This window comes from Fusarium keratoplasticum, chromosome 1, assembly GCF_025433545.1.
Source record: "Fusarium keratoplasticum isolate Fu6.1 chromosome 1, whole genome shotgun sequence".
NCBI classification, from domain to species: domain Eukaryota; kingdom Fungi; phylum Ascomycota; class Sordariomycetes; order Hypocreales; family Nectriaceae; genus Fusarium; species Fusarium keratoplasticum.
The window spans coordinates 4,258,296-4,272,846 of NC_070529.1; the positions used below are offsets into that span (position 1 = coordinate 4,258,296).

Below are 14,551 nucleotides of genomic sequence, written 5' to 3' on the forward strand. Positions count from 1 at the left end.
GTCAGGGTTTTCTTGCTTGCTTCCTTGATTGGGGCGCGGCAGCTCGCTGGACAGAGCGGATCGCGCATGTTTTGTAATGATGGGAAAAGACTACGGCGGCATTGTTTTTGGCATTTTACAAAGAAACACTCATGAAAACCCCATCTTGTACGGCATGGAGTAACGATGCCACGTGTGTAGGCGTTAAGGATGTCTTGTATGCTTCTATAGTCTGTTGGCGGTTGATTCACCGAGACCTATCCCGTCAATGAATGACAAGGAGAGCTTTATTAGATGCACACGACACGACGACACCATCGGGATCACAAGTAGCAAGAGAAAAGACCTTGATCATGAAATTGCATTCGTCGCAAGAAAATTTTTTATTCCCTAAGGACCCATTCCGATGCGTAATGTGAAGCTCATCATGCCTTGAAAATGCCAAGACAGCGAGAAATCCTTGAACACCATACCAGGGGCCAACAGTCCTTTCTTCTTCACCAGATTTCAACAACCGCAAGTTTACTTGTGGAGCTTGCGCTGGTAGAAAGCGAGCTCCTCACCCTCCAGGATGTAACCGTCGCAGCGACCGGACTGGCCGGGTCGGCTGGAGATAACAGCGAACAATCGACCGGCCTCGAACTGCTTCTCGACGGCGCTCTCAACCTTGCCGCGGGCGGCGTGTCGGGCAGCCTGCTTCTTCTCGACGGCGTTGGACTTCTTTACCTCCTCCTCGGCCTTGCCCTCCTTGGCGGCCTGGGCCTTCTGGCGTCTTCGGCCGATGGGCTGGCCGTAGTGGGCCTCGTACCACTGTCGGAAGGGGGCGGCATCGATCTGGACGACGGCGCTCTTGGTCAGGGTGTTGGTTCGGACCAGCTCGTTGTTGGAGGGGTGGTAGGCGACGCCGATGACACGGGTCTTGCGGGTGCAGCCCTCGGAGCCCCAGGCGAAGTTGCCAGAGTCGAGACGGAGGGCACGGTACTTGTGGTTACCACCACGAGTGCGGACGGTGTGGACGCGCTTGGGGCCAATACGGGTGTTGGCACCCTGGCGACCAGCCTCGAAAGCGCGCTTCTTCCCTGTTGCCAAAGGTCAGAACGTATGTCCAGGAACGGAGCATACGGGCTTTCGGAATTATTACGCACTGTAGTAGGCGCGCTTGGCACCGGAGGCGGAGCGCTTGTGTCGAGAGTCACGCGAGATACCCATGATTGCGGTTTCTGTGAGGGGAGGGATTCCCAAGTGGTTAGCTGGATGATTTTCAAAGAGCGGAGAGGAGCGACGGAGGGGGGAAGAGAAACTCAATCAGCTGGATATTCGAGATCGGTAGGAGTCGATATCGTCGAAGCAGTGGATTGAGTCGTTCTTCTTCTCGTCGTCTGGTACTAACCCGATGATGTTGGCGCTCACCAGGCAATCGAATTGGCGGTTGTGGGAGGAGTGAACTTTTTGGCGGGAACGAGGGTCAAAGTCTGGAAAAGCGAACGAAAATTGTGGTTGTGGGTGCGGGCTTCGCTAGCGGGAGGTACGTACTCCGGAGGCACGGGCGTGCGTTGTTCCGCAAAGCCCTCCTTCGCACGTGATAATTTGCCTGGTTGGTGGGAGCCACGATGGGGTCCACGGGGGTAGTTAAGCAGCCAATGGAATAACACGTTTGCACAACTCAATTACAACAACAATATGGATGGAGGCCAACAATTAAAGAGAGACCAACGTTTGGTTTTCGATTTGTTTGACTTTCTAAAATCCCATATCAGGCAAAGCTCACCATTCTAAATCTCTCGATGTAATGGGATCATTTGCCTCGTTCTTCTAAACCTTCATGCTCCTTCCCTCCTCACCTTTGTTCCCCGGCGGTGATAGCAAGATGAATCTTCTTCTAGAAGTGCTGCGCGAGTTCGCGCTCGAAATCATGTTAAGGCACTCTCTGGTGCGTATCCGAGGTGAGAAGACCTAAGCCCTCTGTCTGTTCCAAAAATCTCGTCATGTCATGGTTCAGGCTTCAGGACTCTTCCTCTTCACGGCTGTCCTGTTCGGCGGAGACTTCCTCCTTCTCCTCCTTAACCTCCTCTTTGTCCGCCTTGGGTTCAACTCCATCGATCTCACTCAGAATTGCTCTAAGCAAGAAATGAAGGGCATCGATTTTGAGTTCCACAGGAGGCGTGATAGAGGCGTCTGGCTGTGTAACTGCACAGATGAAATGCGAACCAACCTGGACTACCTTCTTGTCCCAGCGGATTGTCCCGTCAGGGTTGTACGCCTCCCAGGGTCTGTGGATGTACCTTGAAGCGACCAAGTTGAGACGAGGTAGGGGCAAGCAACGACCCGGTCGACCAGCACGCTTGTCACCCTCCTCCTTGAACTCTGAAAGAGGCGGCCACTCGGCTTGCATCACTAGGTTGCTGGGCAACTTTTTGTTGAAGCAGTTGTTCATGGCGAAAACAGGGGACAGGTGATCCGAGAATATCTTACCGCCCATCAGTTCCTTGAGGAGTTGCTTTCCCTCACCCCCTTCGATTTTGGCATTGGCCTGAGCAACTCGTCGGCTGACCTCTTCAGCGAGCTTGAGTTTTTCAGCCTCGGCGATGGCTACTTTGAAAGCCGTAAGCTCTGCAGGAGTCTGAGGGACAAAAGGCGACTGGTCAGCACCCATGTATCGCAGGTTAGCCATCATCTTCTGGAAGGACTGGCGCTCTTTGGCTGCCGTGCTTGTCCATCTCTTGGACTGCGACCATGTACCTGCCTCAGGCCCGGTAAGAGCAGAAGACGATTGCGTGTTAGAGTTGACGGGCTTCAGAGTACGACGTTGAGACGATGGTCCTGCGACAGATGAATCGGTCTGCTGAGGAAGCTGTACCCGAGGCATCTTATGGTTGCGAAGCAGACTGTCGTTGTGGCCGTTGGCACTTGGAACGTTCATCACGCGAGGCGATCCCAACGAGGTCTGGACTTGTCGAGTCGGAATGAAACCGGCACACTTACGGGGATCCGTGACCTCTCGGAGGTGCTTGTCGAACGTCTTGGCAGCGGTTGTCATGGGTATCTCCTTGTCGTTGGGAGCAACAGCAATCGCGCAAGTCTTACCAAGAGGGGACGCCTTAATCCAGGCTGCTTTGCCTCTGGGACCAAATCTGGGGCCTCTGGGGCTAGAGGACTTGGCTCTCTCCTGGTTCTTGAACATCTCAACCTGGGTTCTGGGAACGATGTTTATGCCGGGCCCCGGGACTGCGCCGAGGGAGTTGCTTGCCTGATGACCACGGAAGGCTGTGGTTCGAGGTGTGCTTAGCGAATCACTGTGCTTGGAGGACTCACAAGACCCAGGCCTGGGTGGCCCTTGCAGCTGAGGAGCTTGCGCGGCGACCGGAGGAGGCTGAGGCCAGAATTGCCCGTCATAGCCTTCCACTGCGAAGGGCATCTGGGGCTGGTACGGATGCCAGGGAACGGGCATCATGTTCCAGGGTACGAGCGGAAAGGGCATAGGAGACGGGCCACACATGGACGGGAAGGACATCCCCTGTGGATCGAAAGGGCCCATCATGGGGGCCATCATGGGACCGAGAGGCGCGTTTGGGTCAAGGGGTGCGAGAGCATGAACGGCGGCTGGAGTACCAACTCTGGTGACGGGAGGACCTGCTACAGGTTGCTTTCGGCCACGGTTCCTTGGGTCATGATGAGGAGTTGGCGGCACGTCGGGGCGTAGGCGGGGTCTCGACGACCTGCCAACGGGCTTGTTGACCCGGACCCTTGGGCTTTGCAAGTTGTCAACTCGTTGATCTCTACGGCTGGTGTGAGAGGAAGTTGGTGGAGTGTAAACGGTAGGCTTGAGAAGCTCCAACTTTGGCTTCGCGGGGGTATAGACGGTGGGTTGTAGAAGCTCGGGCTCGGGCTTCTCAGGGGCCTCTTGGACGGTCTCCTCTTGGACGGTCGGCTCTGGGGCCGTCTGACCCTCGGCAGCGGCTCCGGATGGCTTGGAAGGATCTCTGTTTTCTGGATTGTGGACACTAACTCTCTTAGCCCTCTTCTTCTTCTTCCTGGACGCCTTCGCTTTTTGAACCGGCTGCTCCTTGGGCGGGCTGGCTTTCGGGAGGGAGGGAAACATTGTATCGTACTTCTTGGGGTCAAGTGCCACACTGACGCTAGACTTGTTACGCTTATGCTTAGGCTTTGGCTTCAGCGAGGGGGCATCTCGACCCGGACGAGGCTTCTTCGCTGGCGAGCGCGTGGGCTTCTTGGCAGAATCAGGGTCCGACTCGGACGACTGAGAGCTTGGGACGAAGGCAGGCGCACAAGGATTCATGGTAACGACTGATGGCTTGTCAAGCCATAAGCTTCAGAGGAAAAGAGGTTGTAGAATGGTTCTCGAGATGGTCGGATACAGGCAGGGGGTAGGATACTGTAGGCGGGATGCAGCCGGGCTTGACGGGAAGAGGTAGGTAGAGGAGGTGATTGTTGATATGATGGCTGACCGTGAACATGAGGCCGATGATAGAAGAGGCACTCAAAGACTGGATATTTTCTTTCTCTTTCGGGATGTTGCCTTTCTTGAGTAACACTGATGGCTGATCTCTAGGACATCATCAGTTAGCTACTCGCTCATGGACGACGCAGGCTGGCAAAGAGACTCACTCAATCAACTGTACCTTGATTCATCAAGCAAAAGCGAGCAAAGAGTAGAGTGGAAGGAAAGTATCAGGAGGAAATAAAGGCCCTGGGCGGTTTGCGTAGGTTGGTCGAGGACTGAGGCAGAGAATATGATGTCGGGAGGTATCGGCTGCGTAGGTTCCTAGGAATGACGAAAATGAAGTGAATGATGTAGGATAGGCAGCGAAATGGAAAGTAAACAAAGAGCCTGCAGTGCGAGGCCAGGAATTTTGTGAGTGTCGGGTTGTCGATGTGAATGCGCGACAGCTGGCTACCAGCTGCTAGGCAAACGCTGATAGGGTGACCGACAGCAAACAGTCCCAGCCCGAGTCGCAGCTGAAGCCTTGTACGTCGATTCTTGAGGGGCAGAAGTCGAGTTGTGTAGGAGGTGAAGATGTTTTCAACCTGTTTCCCGACGAGAAGATATTTACAAGCAAGGTCTCTGGCGTGGTCGAGGTGAAGCATTTCGGATGCTCAGTTATTGTCCCATCGAGGCGACGGTGCTCTATTGCTGCAATAATACAGGTATTGTCCCTATTATTGATACAAATGCGGTAATGACGGATTAGTGCTGGTGAATCACTAGCATTTTTCACAATGGAGGCTGATCATGGCTTCTCATGATGATGGTGAGGGATGACCACTTGGGAGAAGCGACAATGTCGAGGTGAATGGGGGGGCATCACAATTTACAGATTTGGGTAATGGGATTCCCAAAAGGGTAGAGAGCTGTAGTGGGTTTCCCTCTTGGTGTATTCTATCCTTTGTGTTGATGAGCCTGATACAGATGTTTTGCTTCAACCTGTCCATTCTGGGAGGACTGACAAAGGAGACACCGCATCTGGATTGCTTGACAACCTGTGAACCACAGATTCTGCCTAGAAGGGAAGAGAATAAAGAATTCAACCTGTTCAAGTCGATTGTCGCCCAATTTGTCCACAGAGGTGTCACGTTCAATACTCCGAGCTGGATTGAGAGAACTGCCTCGGTACGCGTTCAGCAATGGCGAATGAGGCCCTCAATAACGCATGAGCAAATGCGTAATACAGCAAAAAGACGCGAATACCTGTAAGCAGTATATCGCAGCTCTCATCCTTTGAAATCACATGCCATAAGCACATGGGCAAGGGAAGCGATGACATTTTTTCCCAACAAAGTCGACAGGCTCATGTTGATTAGTCCAAGGGGAAGGGAAGGAACGACACCCCCCGCCGATCCCGAGGCCTTGGCGCGGGCCGATCCACTCTGAGATTAAACGGGCTCCTGTGTACACCTAAATATCTTGGGTGTCCTCAACACCAAAGAATCTGTCTCCCCCCTCCTTTTTTCCAACTCTCCCCCCTCGGCACGATTCAAGATGGCCACTCTAACGACCCTCAAGCTTACAAACCGCTGTACGAACCCATTCTCCTTCTATATACACTGAAAAACTGACACCTCCTAGCTCCGAAGCAACCCATCAAGAAGCTCCCAGCTTCTGTCGAGCTCGGCCCCGACACCACCGTTGAGGATGTCAAGATCATGATTGCCAAGGCGGTTGGCATCAGCGACCACAACCGAATTGGCCTCTACGATCCTTCCACCAAGAAGACCCTCAAGAACCGCAAGGCTCGCGTCGCCGATGAGCCTGCTGTCGTTGCTGCTGGCGAGACCCTCGTCAAGGATATGGGTATGTCTGCACAGGTTCAACAACCCCAGACAACACGCTCTAACAATACAATGCAGGTCCTCAGATGGATTGGAGAACCGTCTTCGTCGTCGAGTACATTGGCCCCATCCTCATTCACACTGCTGCCGTTCTCGCCCGCCCCTACCTGTACAGCAACGCCGGTGCCATGTCGTCGACACAGTGGCTTTCGTTCTACATGATCATGCTTCACTTCCTCAAGCGCGAGTACGAGACCCTCTTCGTCCACAAGTTCTCGGCAAACACCATGCCCATCAAGAACATCTTCAAGAACAGCTTCTTCTACTGGGTCGTCTCGGGCGGCCTCTGCGCCTACTGCCTCTACCACCCTCGCTCCCTCGCCGCCAGGGCCGACGTCCCCGCCATGGATATCCTCGGCCTCGTCATCTACCTCTTTGGCGAGCTGAGCAACGCCACCGTCCACCGATACCTGGCTAGCCTGCGATCCACTGGTGGCACTGAGCGCAAGATCCCCGTCGGCCACGGTTTCGAGCTCGTGACCTGCCCCAACTACATGTTTGAGATCATCGCGTGGCTTGGCATGGTCGTCACCAGCCGAGACTGGAGCGTCGCCTTCTTCATCGCCATTGGCACCGCGCAGATGTTCACCTGGGGCAAGGGCAAGGAGCGTGCGTACCGCAAGGAGTTCGGTGACAACTACAAGAAGAAGCGATATGTCATCCTCCCTGGTCTTCTGTGATTTGGTTGTGACTGAAAGGGTCCTACTGGGAATGGCGGGGAGGTAGATCTGCTTGGCGAGCATCAAGAGGGGGGTTTTGATACAGGTTAGAAGGTTAGAGGAAAATGGGCGTGGTTAATGAGATGAAAAAGTGAATGGACTGTCATGTGTACGTTTATAGAGCGAATGTGCTTGCTTGCCATGAAAACCCCCAGCGCCTATAAATAATCGTGTTCGTCAAGCATTGTCATGATATACAAAGTCGTTCCTCATAACTCGAGTCTCCGCTTCATCGGGACGCCGTTGACATTGACGCCGTATCTGACCCCTTGGTTCCCCTTCCCATGCTCGACTCAGGATCCGTCAAGCTCCGGCTGGCATCCGAAAAGGTTCCCGGCATGCCGTGTCCTGTATCAATCGCCATGCCCTCTATGCCCGTCTTCCCATGATCATCAACCCCCTTCTTCGGCCCGTCCACATCCATCTCATCTTCGCTATCGCTCCCCACGCTACCGCATTCACTGCAGCTGCAACTACAGCTCCCCTCGCCGTTAGCCAACCGAACCGTCTCCTCGAGGACGAGAAAGTCGCGCTCCAGCACCTCGGCCCAGTTCTGCACGTTGCCGAGCTCCTTGAGTCTGCGAGCAGCAACATCCGCCTCGCGAGCCAACCGATCGTTCTCACGACGCAGTCCGTCCGCAGCACGGCGCACATCCTTGGCCTGCTTCCCGAGGGCGGCGGCGTTGGAGTGTAGCGTCGAGGCGCGCCACTGCAGCTCCGAGTCCATCATGTTCTCGAGGGTCGCCACGACGGCGCGCCGCGCTTCAGTGACGTGCCGCTGCGTTTCTGGAGAGGGGAGCGTCGGCTGCAGATGCGGAGGCGGCGGGGAGCGTTGCGCGGACGATGACGAGGACGGCCCTGGAATCTGCGCGTGAGCGTGAGCATGCGCGATGGACGGCGACGCGATGGATGGTGGAGGAGAAGTCGGCGGGCGGGAGGACGAAGGGCCCCCAGCGGAGGACGAGGAGCCAGCCTGCTGAGAGGACCTCGAAGCTGACATGATGGGGGTTTGTCAAGACTATGCTTTCAGTTGCCGAGTTGATTCTCGGGGGTTAAGGAGAGGAGAAACATGCCAGCAGGATCTGAGCAATGAGTTCAACGGGCTTGTTTCATGCGCAGCTGATACACCTCGTTGTATGCATGGTGGTGGGGGTGCAGATCATGCGGCTGCACGTAGGACCAGAACAGCAAAGAAGATCTAACTCTTGTTAAAACTTTTAAGGAAATTAGCATAAATCGACTAAAACAGTATCCTAATCTAATCGATATACTACATCTTTTTATTTATGGTTTTATTATTCTTATTATACCTTTACAGCTACCTTTAGGGAAGAATGAGCAAATATGGATCTCTGTCAATCTCGATGGTTTCTTGACCAGCGCAGGGAAGCCCAAGGGGAAGCCCACAAAACAGGTAAATAAGCACAAGGAATTGGGTATCTTGCAGGGAGCTGGCAGAAAATTACAGAAGTCTTGTAGCAGGTCGTTGGTATTCGCAGTCCATTAGTCGTCATAATACCCATCATATGTGCCTTGCATTGCTTGCGTGCTCACAAACTCTTCGCTGGCTAGCCCTCTCATGCACCTCATCTCGAGTCCATGAGGGTCCTTGTGCCAGTCACAGGCAAAATCGCAGTCGGGCGTGTCGGTTTCGCCAAAGTACTTACATATGATGGCGTGTCGACATTTGTCTGTGCTCTCACAATACTCGGCAAGAGACTGGAGACTCTTGAGCCTGGCCGTCTGGTTTGCCTCTTCTTTGGAATCGGATCGAATCATTCGCGTCACTCGTTCCAGGTCTTCTCGGCTGTAGTATAAGAAGCAATAGCTCGCGTTACCGTCTCGGCCTGCACGGCCGGCCTCTTGGTAATAGCCCTCAAATGACTTGGGAATGCGCCAATGAACCACAAAGCGCACGTTGTTCTTATCGATACCCATGCCGAAAGCTGTTGTGGCAACGATGATGTCGTAGCCAGGGTCGTTGCGGATCCAGCGAGAGAGAGTCTCCTCCTTAACATCCTTGGGGAGTCTGGCATGAAAGGGCCGGGCTCCAATGCCCTCATCTCGAAGGCTGGATGCGAGTGATTCACATTCATCTCGAGATATGGTATAGATGATGCCGGGCACACTCTCCACCCTCTCATTGACTTGTGTCAATTCGGCCAATCGCTCATCGGCACGACGACGACTGTAGACACCTCGAATCCACCGTAAAAAGTCATTGAGACGGTTCTCATCCTCATCCTTGGTGTACCGAATCTCCAGATGCAGATTTTGTCGTTGGGGGTTCATGAGAAACTCCTTCGTCCTCTCTGGGGTCTGATCCAATTTCAGAATGGATAGCACGTCCCGCCGAACCTGTGGATTCGCTGTCGCAGTGAGGCACATGATGGGGACATCCGGGAACGTCTCTCGAAACCATGAAAGGCGCTTGAAGTCTTTTCGAAAGTCATGGCCCCACTCTGAGATGCAATGAGCTTCATCGATGGCTATGCGAGCAAGCTCCTTTTGTTCATGCACCAGTTGCAGGCGTTGGCGGAAACGGGAGACAGAGCATAGTTCGGGTGTAACGTATAAGAGACGAGTCCTTGGATGTCCAGTCTCAAGATCACGCTCGATACGGAGACGCTCATCAAAGGGGGTGGTGCTGTTCAGAGAGTTGGCGTCTATCCCGGAAGCTTTGAGGGCTTCTACTTGGTTGATCTGGCAGAGAATCAGATACGGTACCAACGAAGGATCCGAGATTCCTTACCATCAGACTTAGCAAAGGGGACACAACGATGGTAACTGGGACGCTTAGTTAGATAGAGACCAACCAACACGCAGTGATGAAGCGGCATGACTTACTACCCTGGTCAATGACTGCCGGGAGCTGAAAGCATAAACTTTTACCAAACGACGTGGCGGCTTGAACGTAAACATCGTAGCCATCAAGGGCGGCCTCGATAATTTCACGCTGATGTGGCCTGTCGATGGAAGCTGCAAGTCAGATCAATGCAAGCTTTGATGCAGGAATAGTTAAGACAAACCTGAAATCGTCCTTGTTGAATTGCCTTCTTAGTGTGAAGCCAATGTCTGTGCATGAATTGGTCCTCTTGAGAGGAGGCATTGTGCTTGCGTCAGCTTGAGCATAGGTTCACGGCTGCTTGAGGTGAATGCGCGGAGATGTGTCGTTGAGCGGGGTGGAGTCGTGAATACCGACCACTCAATTCATAGCAAGTGGTCAGAAGTGGCTCCTTTCTCGGAACTCGATAACGGTTCACGCTGGTGTTGTTAACCTGTAGCCCTAGCTTGCGTGTTCAGGTGGATTGGTAGGAGTGTTGGGTGACTTACAGAGTTGCAGTGAGGAGGGTCTCTATTTCTCCTTTTGGCAATCGTATCGACCTCTGGGCAGCCAAGATCCACCAAATTTTGCAGGGTCTGCAACCTTGCTATTAGTGGTGCGCTGGTGTCTCTGGTGAGCGTGGTGAAGGATGAAGTGATGCGCAGGGGTGTGAGCGAGATCGCCATGCTGCCGGAGTCGCGATATCTCCGTACCCCAGCTTCGGAGTGAAGCTGGAAGGCGGGCCAGACTGTCACGTGCACCCCGACGCCGAGTCAACCGAAGTGTTTGTCAGCTTGTTCCGTGAGCCTCTGTCAGCATCGAAACAGGCTATTTACGTCTCATCACTCCTACGACACATGGTTGGCGCACAATCGGAAGCAGTGCATCGAGTTACAAGGCGTGTCAGGGTTGGAATTCGCGATACGGGGACCCTGAGTCTTGTCTCAGCCGTCAACTGGCTGCACCTGCTACATACACGAACGCCGACCGCGGGATGATGTGATGGATGTGGTCAGCAGAGAGACAGCAGAGACAGCCCAGTGGTCCGGCCAAGCAGAGTGTGCCAGTGTCAGCGCCTCGAGCGCCAGAACTGAGTGCGTGCCTTGCATTACTCGCCGGAGGCTTGGACAGGGGTCGACGACTCGACTGAGCCCGTTCCAGCCAGAGCAGCCAGACAAGAGCCTAGGCCGCCCTCCTACAGCAGCCATCCCTTGGTGGATGCCAGTGACGGCGTCGACGGACGGTTGAATGGAGACGCTTAACGGGCTCTGAGTTGTTTCATAGGTTGACATTACCCCTCGTCTCCCACTTTTCTGTTGCTTCCAGTGCCTCCAGGAACGGTCCCGAGCCTGACAGCTGTCCCTCGTGTTGTTTGTGTGCGTGTCGCTTGTCTGGGCATCTTGTCTAGTGCGTTGCCCCTGTGCGACCATGTCCTGTCCCCAAGCTGGCTGGGCTGTGGATGAAGGGGCAAGGAGCCATCCCTATCTCTCCCAGCATGGGTTCATCTGGATGCCAGTGCTGGCCAGTCTCTGCGCGGGAATCTCGTACTGTGCGTCAGCGGCCGGGCGGTGGCGGGTGCGCTGGCCAGTCAGTGGACAGACCAGACCAGGCGCCTGGAGGGAGGCGGCGAACAGCGTGCCTGTCAGCGGCTGCCGCAAACCCTCCAGGTGGCCGGGCTCTAAAAGAGGATTTCCATCTGGGGTGAGGGTCCTGGCGCCAGCTTACAGCGCGCCTTAGCCTCTGAGACGGCCCCGCACTGTGTTTCACCCGCCCACATCCCACGACCCGCGCGCCCTGAGACCGACTGCTGGCGTCGAGGGCCCCACGTTTGAGGTGCGTGCTGTGACCAAAACACTTGGTTACCCCTATCTCCTTGAGTGCGTTAAGGCTACAACCAGGTCACGAGCAGGGGTCTGATCCAATTAAAATGCCGCAAATTAGAGGTACTTCAATTGCCTCCTATTTTATATGGTGATAGAAGTCCCAACAATCCTGCTGGTTACAAAGGGCAACATCACACTGCCGGCAGCCGTACCTTGTTTTTTTTGGCCCCTTTTTCCTCGTATTAGTGTTGATGCCGGTTAACGGCTTCCTCTTGCTTCGTGACCTAATTTGACCGCAGCGGAGGCCTTGACAAGCAAGGCAAGGGCTATTTTTCCCTCTTTTGACACGTTCATGCAGCTCCATAGGCGTATTTTCGTCGCCAGCTCGAAATCGCTTCCTGGAATGACCAGTCCAATAAGCCGCAATAAGGTCATCTATAAGGCGGCCTCGCCAGTCACTTTGAGACCGTATTTTCTTCCACTTTGGCTGCCCATGAAGCTGAAGAAGATAGCTGTTGATGAGGGCTGTGTCAAGAAGGAAGGTCCAAGCTATAGCCTGCCAAGGGCCGCGACGAATTGAGTGACTATAGCCTCGTGATGCCCTCAGTTGGTCGCCACGGTCCACATGATTCATCTCGTCGTTATAGGTAGCGGCGATAGAAGGGATCGCAAAGGTCTTGATGGCTTCGTCACCAAAAAAACGCTGTATTGGCCGTGCGCGGGCTTGATCTGTATTTGGCCTCTTCCTCTTCCGTATGATAAGCTCGTCGCCTCTGAACACAGTGGATAAGAAGAGCACGAGGGCGTTATCCTTCCACGCGATTTGGTTGACCTAGGGAAGAGTAAGTCAAATTAGTAGGGTTTCTATAGGTAAATTTGACTTGGCTTGCTACCTTATTATCAACTGTTGGAGCGCTTTTGACCTCATTGAACTGAAGGAGCCTCCGGCCGGCAGAATCATCCTCTTTGAGCTTCGCGAAGGGGGCGTAGATACCACAGTTGCGGCGGGCCGTGCCTGTGGCCCCGTGGCCATATTGACGGAGGCTTCTAAAGAGGTTAGCGGACGAGAAGAGGTTATCAATGAAGACGTGATATATGGCTTTTGGCAGCTTATTAATAAGGGCAATAACCACGCTTTGTGTCGGGTTGAGGTGTGTGTAAAGTCGCCTTCTTCTCTGAGATCGAAGCCGCGTTACGAGGCTAACTGGACCGTATCTCTTCTTCGGCTCGTGCCAAAGCCACCGCAAAGAAGAGGCCTTTTTTGCGCCGTGGCCCAGATCTTGAAGCCCACGGGGATAGGCTTATTTGGGACTCGTGTTGTCTGGTATGACCTTCCTGTATAGCGGATCATACACTCGTCCACAGCGATATTCGTGCCCGGCTTGAGGAATTCAGTTGACGCGTATTGTAGGTGCCGAGACCACTCGTCAACGGCGGCGAAGACCTTCGCAAGGCCAGCTTTGGCAGCCTCTTTGGCGAGGCTGAAGGGGTTGAAGAGCCGAAGGTGCCGATGAAGCAGTTGAAAGCGGTCAAAAGTCATGACTTTGAGGATTGAATGGTCGGAACCTTGGTGCCCCTAGCCGGGAAGTCTTCCAATGGTCCCGGATTGTGATTTCCTTATGAATTCTATATGAATTAGAAGCGCAAGCCATAGATATACCTCTGGCACGGTGGTTGGCTTCCAACTACGAATTCGAGCCCGTGGCTTCCAGCTGCGACTGCGAAGCAAATGATCAACCCATTCATTCGTATATTTAACCCATTTTGCGACTAGGAAATAAGGCACAAAGTGATGGAAGAGGTCAAGAGGCTGCTGGGGCAGCTCTTTGACCTCGAGGTCGCGATCAGGCACCATCACCGGGAGGAAATTGGTGCCGCAGCTAGGGACCGGGTTGAATACAGGTCGGCAGGTGAAATCGGCTGGCTGCTCGCGGCGGCTATTCTCTTCTGTAATTATAATACTTGGATCAGAGGCACTCAGTGCCTGGCTAGGGATTGATTGGGAGCTCATGAGTATCTTCAAAAAGATTTGTATGGTATTTTAGGTGGAAATAATTAATGGAGCACTACGCCGTACCCCTCTCGTACCTACGTCATGACTAAGGTCATGTGGGTCAAGTAACCGGCTGTAGCCTTAACGCACTCAAGGAGATCTGGTGCGCTATCCCCTATCTAAGCACATGGGACCGGCGGGTGACAGGGGTGGCTGGGAGGAAGTGGAAAAAAATCCTCCAGGCGGCGAGAGGGGCGGGAGGCATCTGCAAGTTGAGTTGCGGTAGCCAAAGCATTTTCCTTTGCCCGAGGTGGACTCTCTGGATGCTAAGTTTGGCCGGTAGCATTCAAGTGGGCAGCCAAGACTTTCTCAGCAAGGCGCTAAGGCACCTTACCTAACATTGGTTGCAGCATGTGCCTGAGATCCCCCGTCGATCCAGCTCCCATTGCAGTCTCGATTCTTTTGGCGATCTTTTTTTGCAACTCCTTGAGCTCGACGTAGCCAGTCCGCGATAAAAGCAGCAGGCCAAGAGACCAAAGTGGGAGACAGACGGGGGACATCCCAGCTATTCTCACCACACATCCTTACCTTACCAAAGACGGAGTCCTGGCCCCGACCTCATCGCCTCCACGTCCGCATCAGCTCATCATCGCGGCCCTTCCCGCCCCATTTCCTCCTCTAGCATCTTCCTCAGCAATCCTCAGCAATCCTCATCCTTGGGTCAGCTTCGACCGCCGAATCCTCCTCGATTGCCGCCACCGGGCACCTCTCGCCCCTACCTCTCTTCGACGACGAACCTCAATCGACTTCAATTCCGTCTCAACAGAACAGGCCCGAACCTGAACCACGCGCCGCCTGCTGGCCT

The 14,551-nt window shown here is 54.0% G+C and overlaps 5 protein-coding genes across 5 annotated transcripts; 1 reads left to right on the forward strand and 4 right to left on the reverse strand.

Moving 5' to 3' along the window:
- Positions 1–501: 501 nt before the first annotated feature.
- NCS57_00127100 (40S ribosomal protein S8) lies at positions 502–1,893 on the reverse strand (the record flags this gene model as incomplete). The annotated part of the gene is made up of 4 exons (XM_053051341.1): positions 502–1,058; positions 1,125–1,199; positions 1,370–1,384; positions 1,821–1,893. The coding sequence occupies 4 exons, from the start codon at positions 1,891–1,893 to the stop codon at positions 502–504; spliced, it is 720 nt and encodes a 239-aa protein (XP_052919856.1).
- An 88-nt stretch (positions 1,894–1,981) lies between these two features.
- On the reverse strand, positions 1,982–4,276 carry NCS57_00127200 (uncharacterized protein; the record flags this gene model as incomplete). Its single annotated transcript, XM_053051342.1, has 1 exon — positions 1,982–4,276. The coding sequence occupies one exon, from the start codon at positions 4,274–4,276 to the stop codon at positions 1,982–1,984; it is 2,295 nt and encodes a 764-aa protein (XP_052919857.1).
- Positions 4,277–5,977: 1,701 nt separating this feature from the next.
- NCS57_00127300 (S5A-REDUCTASE domain-containing protein) lies at positions 5,978–7,007 on the forward strand (the record flags this gene model as incomplete). Its single annotated transcript, XM_053051343.1, has 3 exons — positions 5,978–6,014; positions 6,065–6,289; positions 6,346–7,007. The coding sequence occupies 3 exons, from the start codon at positions 5,978–5,980 to the stop codon at positions 7,005–7,007; spliced, it is 924 nt and encodes a 307-aa protein (XP_052919858.1).
- Positions 7,008–7,275: 268 nt separating this feature from the next.
- NCS57_00127400 (Biogenesis of lysosome-related organelles complex 1 subunit 1) lies at positions 7,276–8,046 on the reverse strand (the record flags this gene model as incomplete). Its single annotated transcript, XM_053051344.1, has 1 exon — positions 7,276–8,046. The coding sequence occupies one exon, from the start codon at positions 8,044–8,046 to the stop codon at positions 7,276–7,278; it is 771 nt and encodes a 256-aa protein (XP_052919859.1).
- Positions 8,047–8,549: 503 nt separating this feature from the next.
- Positions 8,550–10,155, reverse strand: NCS57_00127500 (ATP-dependent DNA helicase; the record flags this gene model as incomplete). Its single annotated transcript, XM_053051345.1, has 4 exons — positions 8,550–9,749; positions 9,799–9,833; positions 9,894–10,012; positions 10,076–10,155. The coding sequence occupies 4 exons, from the start codon at positions 10,153–10,155 to the stop codon at positions 8,550–8,552; spliced, it is 1,434 nt and encodes a 477-aa protein (XP_052919860.1).
- Between the last annotated feature and the right edge of the window lie 4,396 nt (positions 10,156–14,551).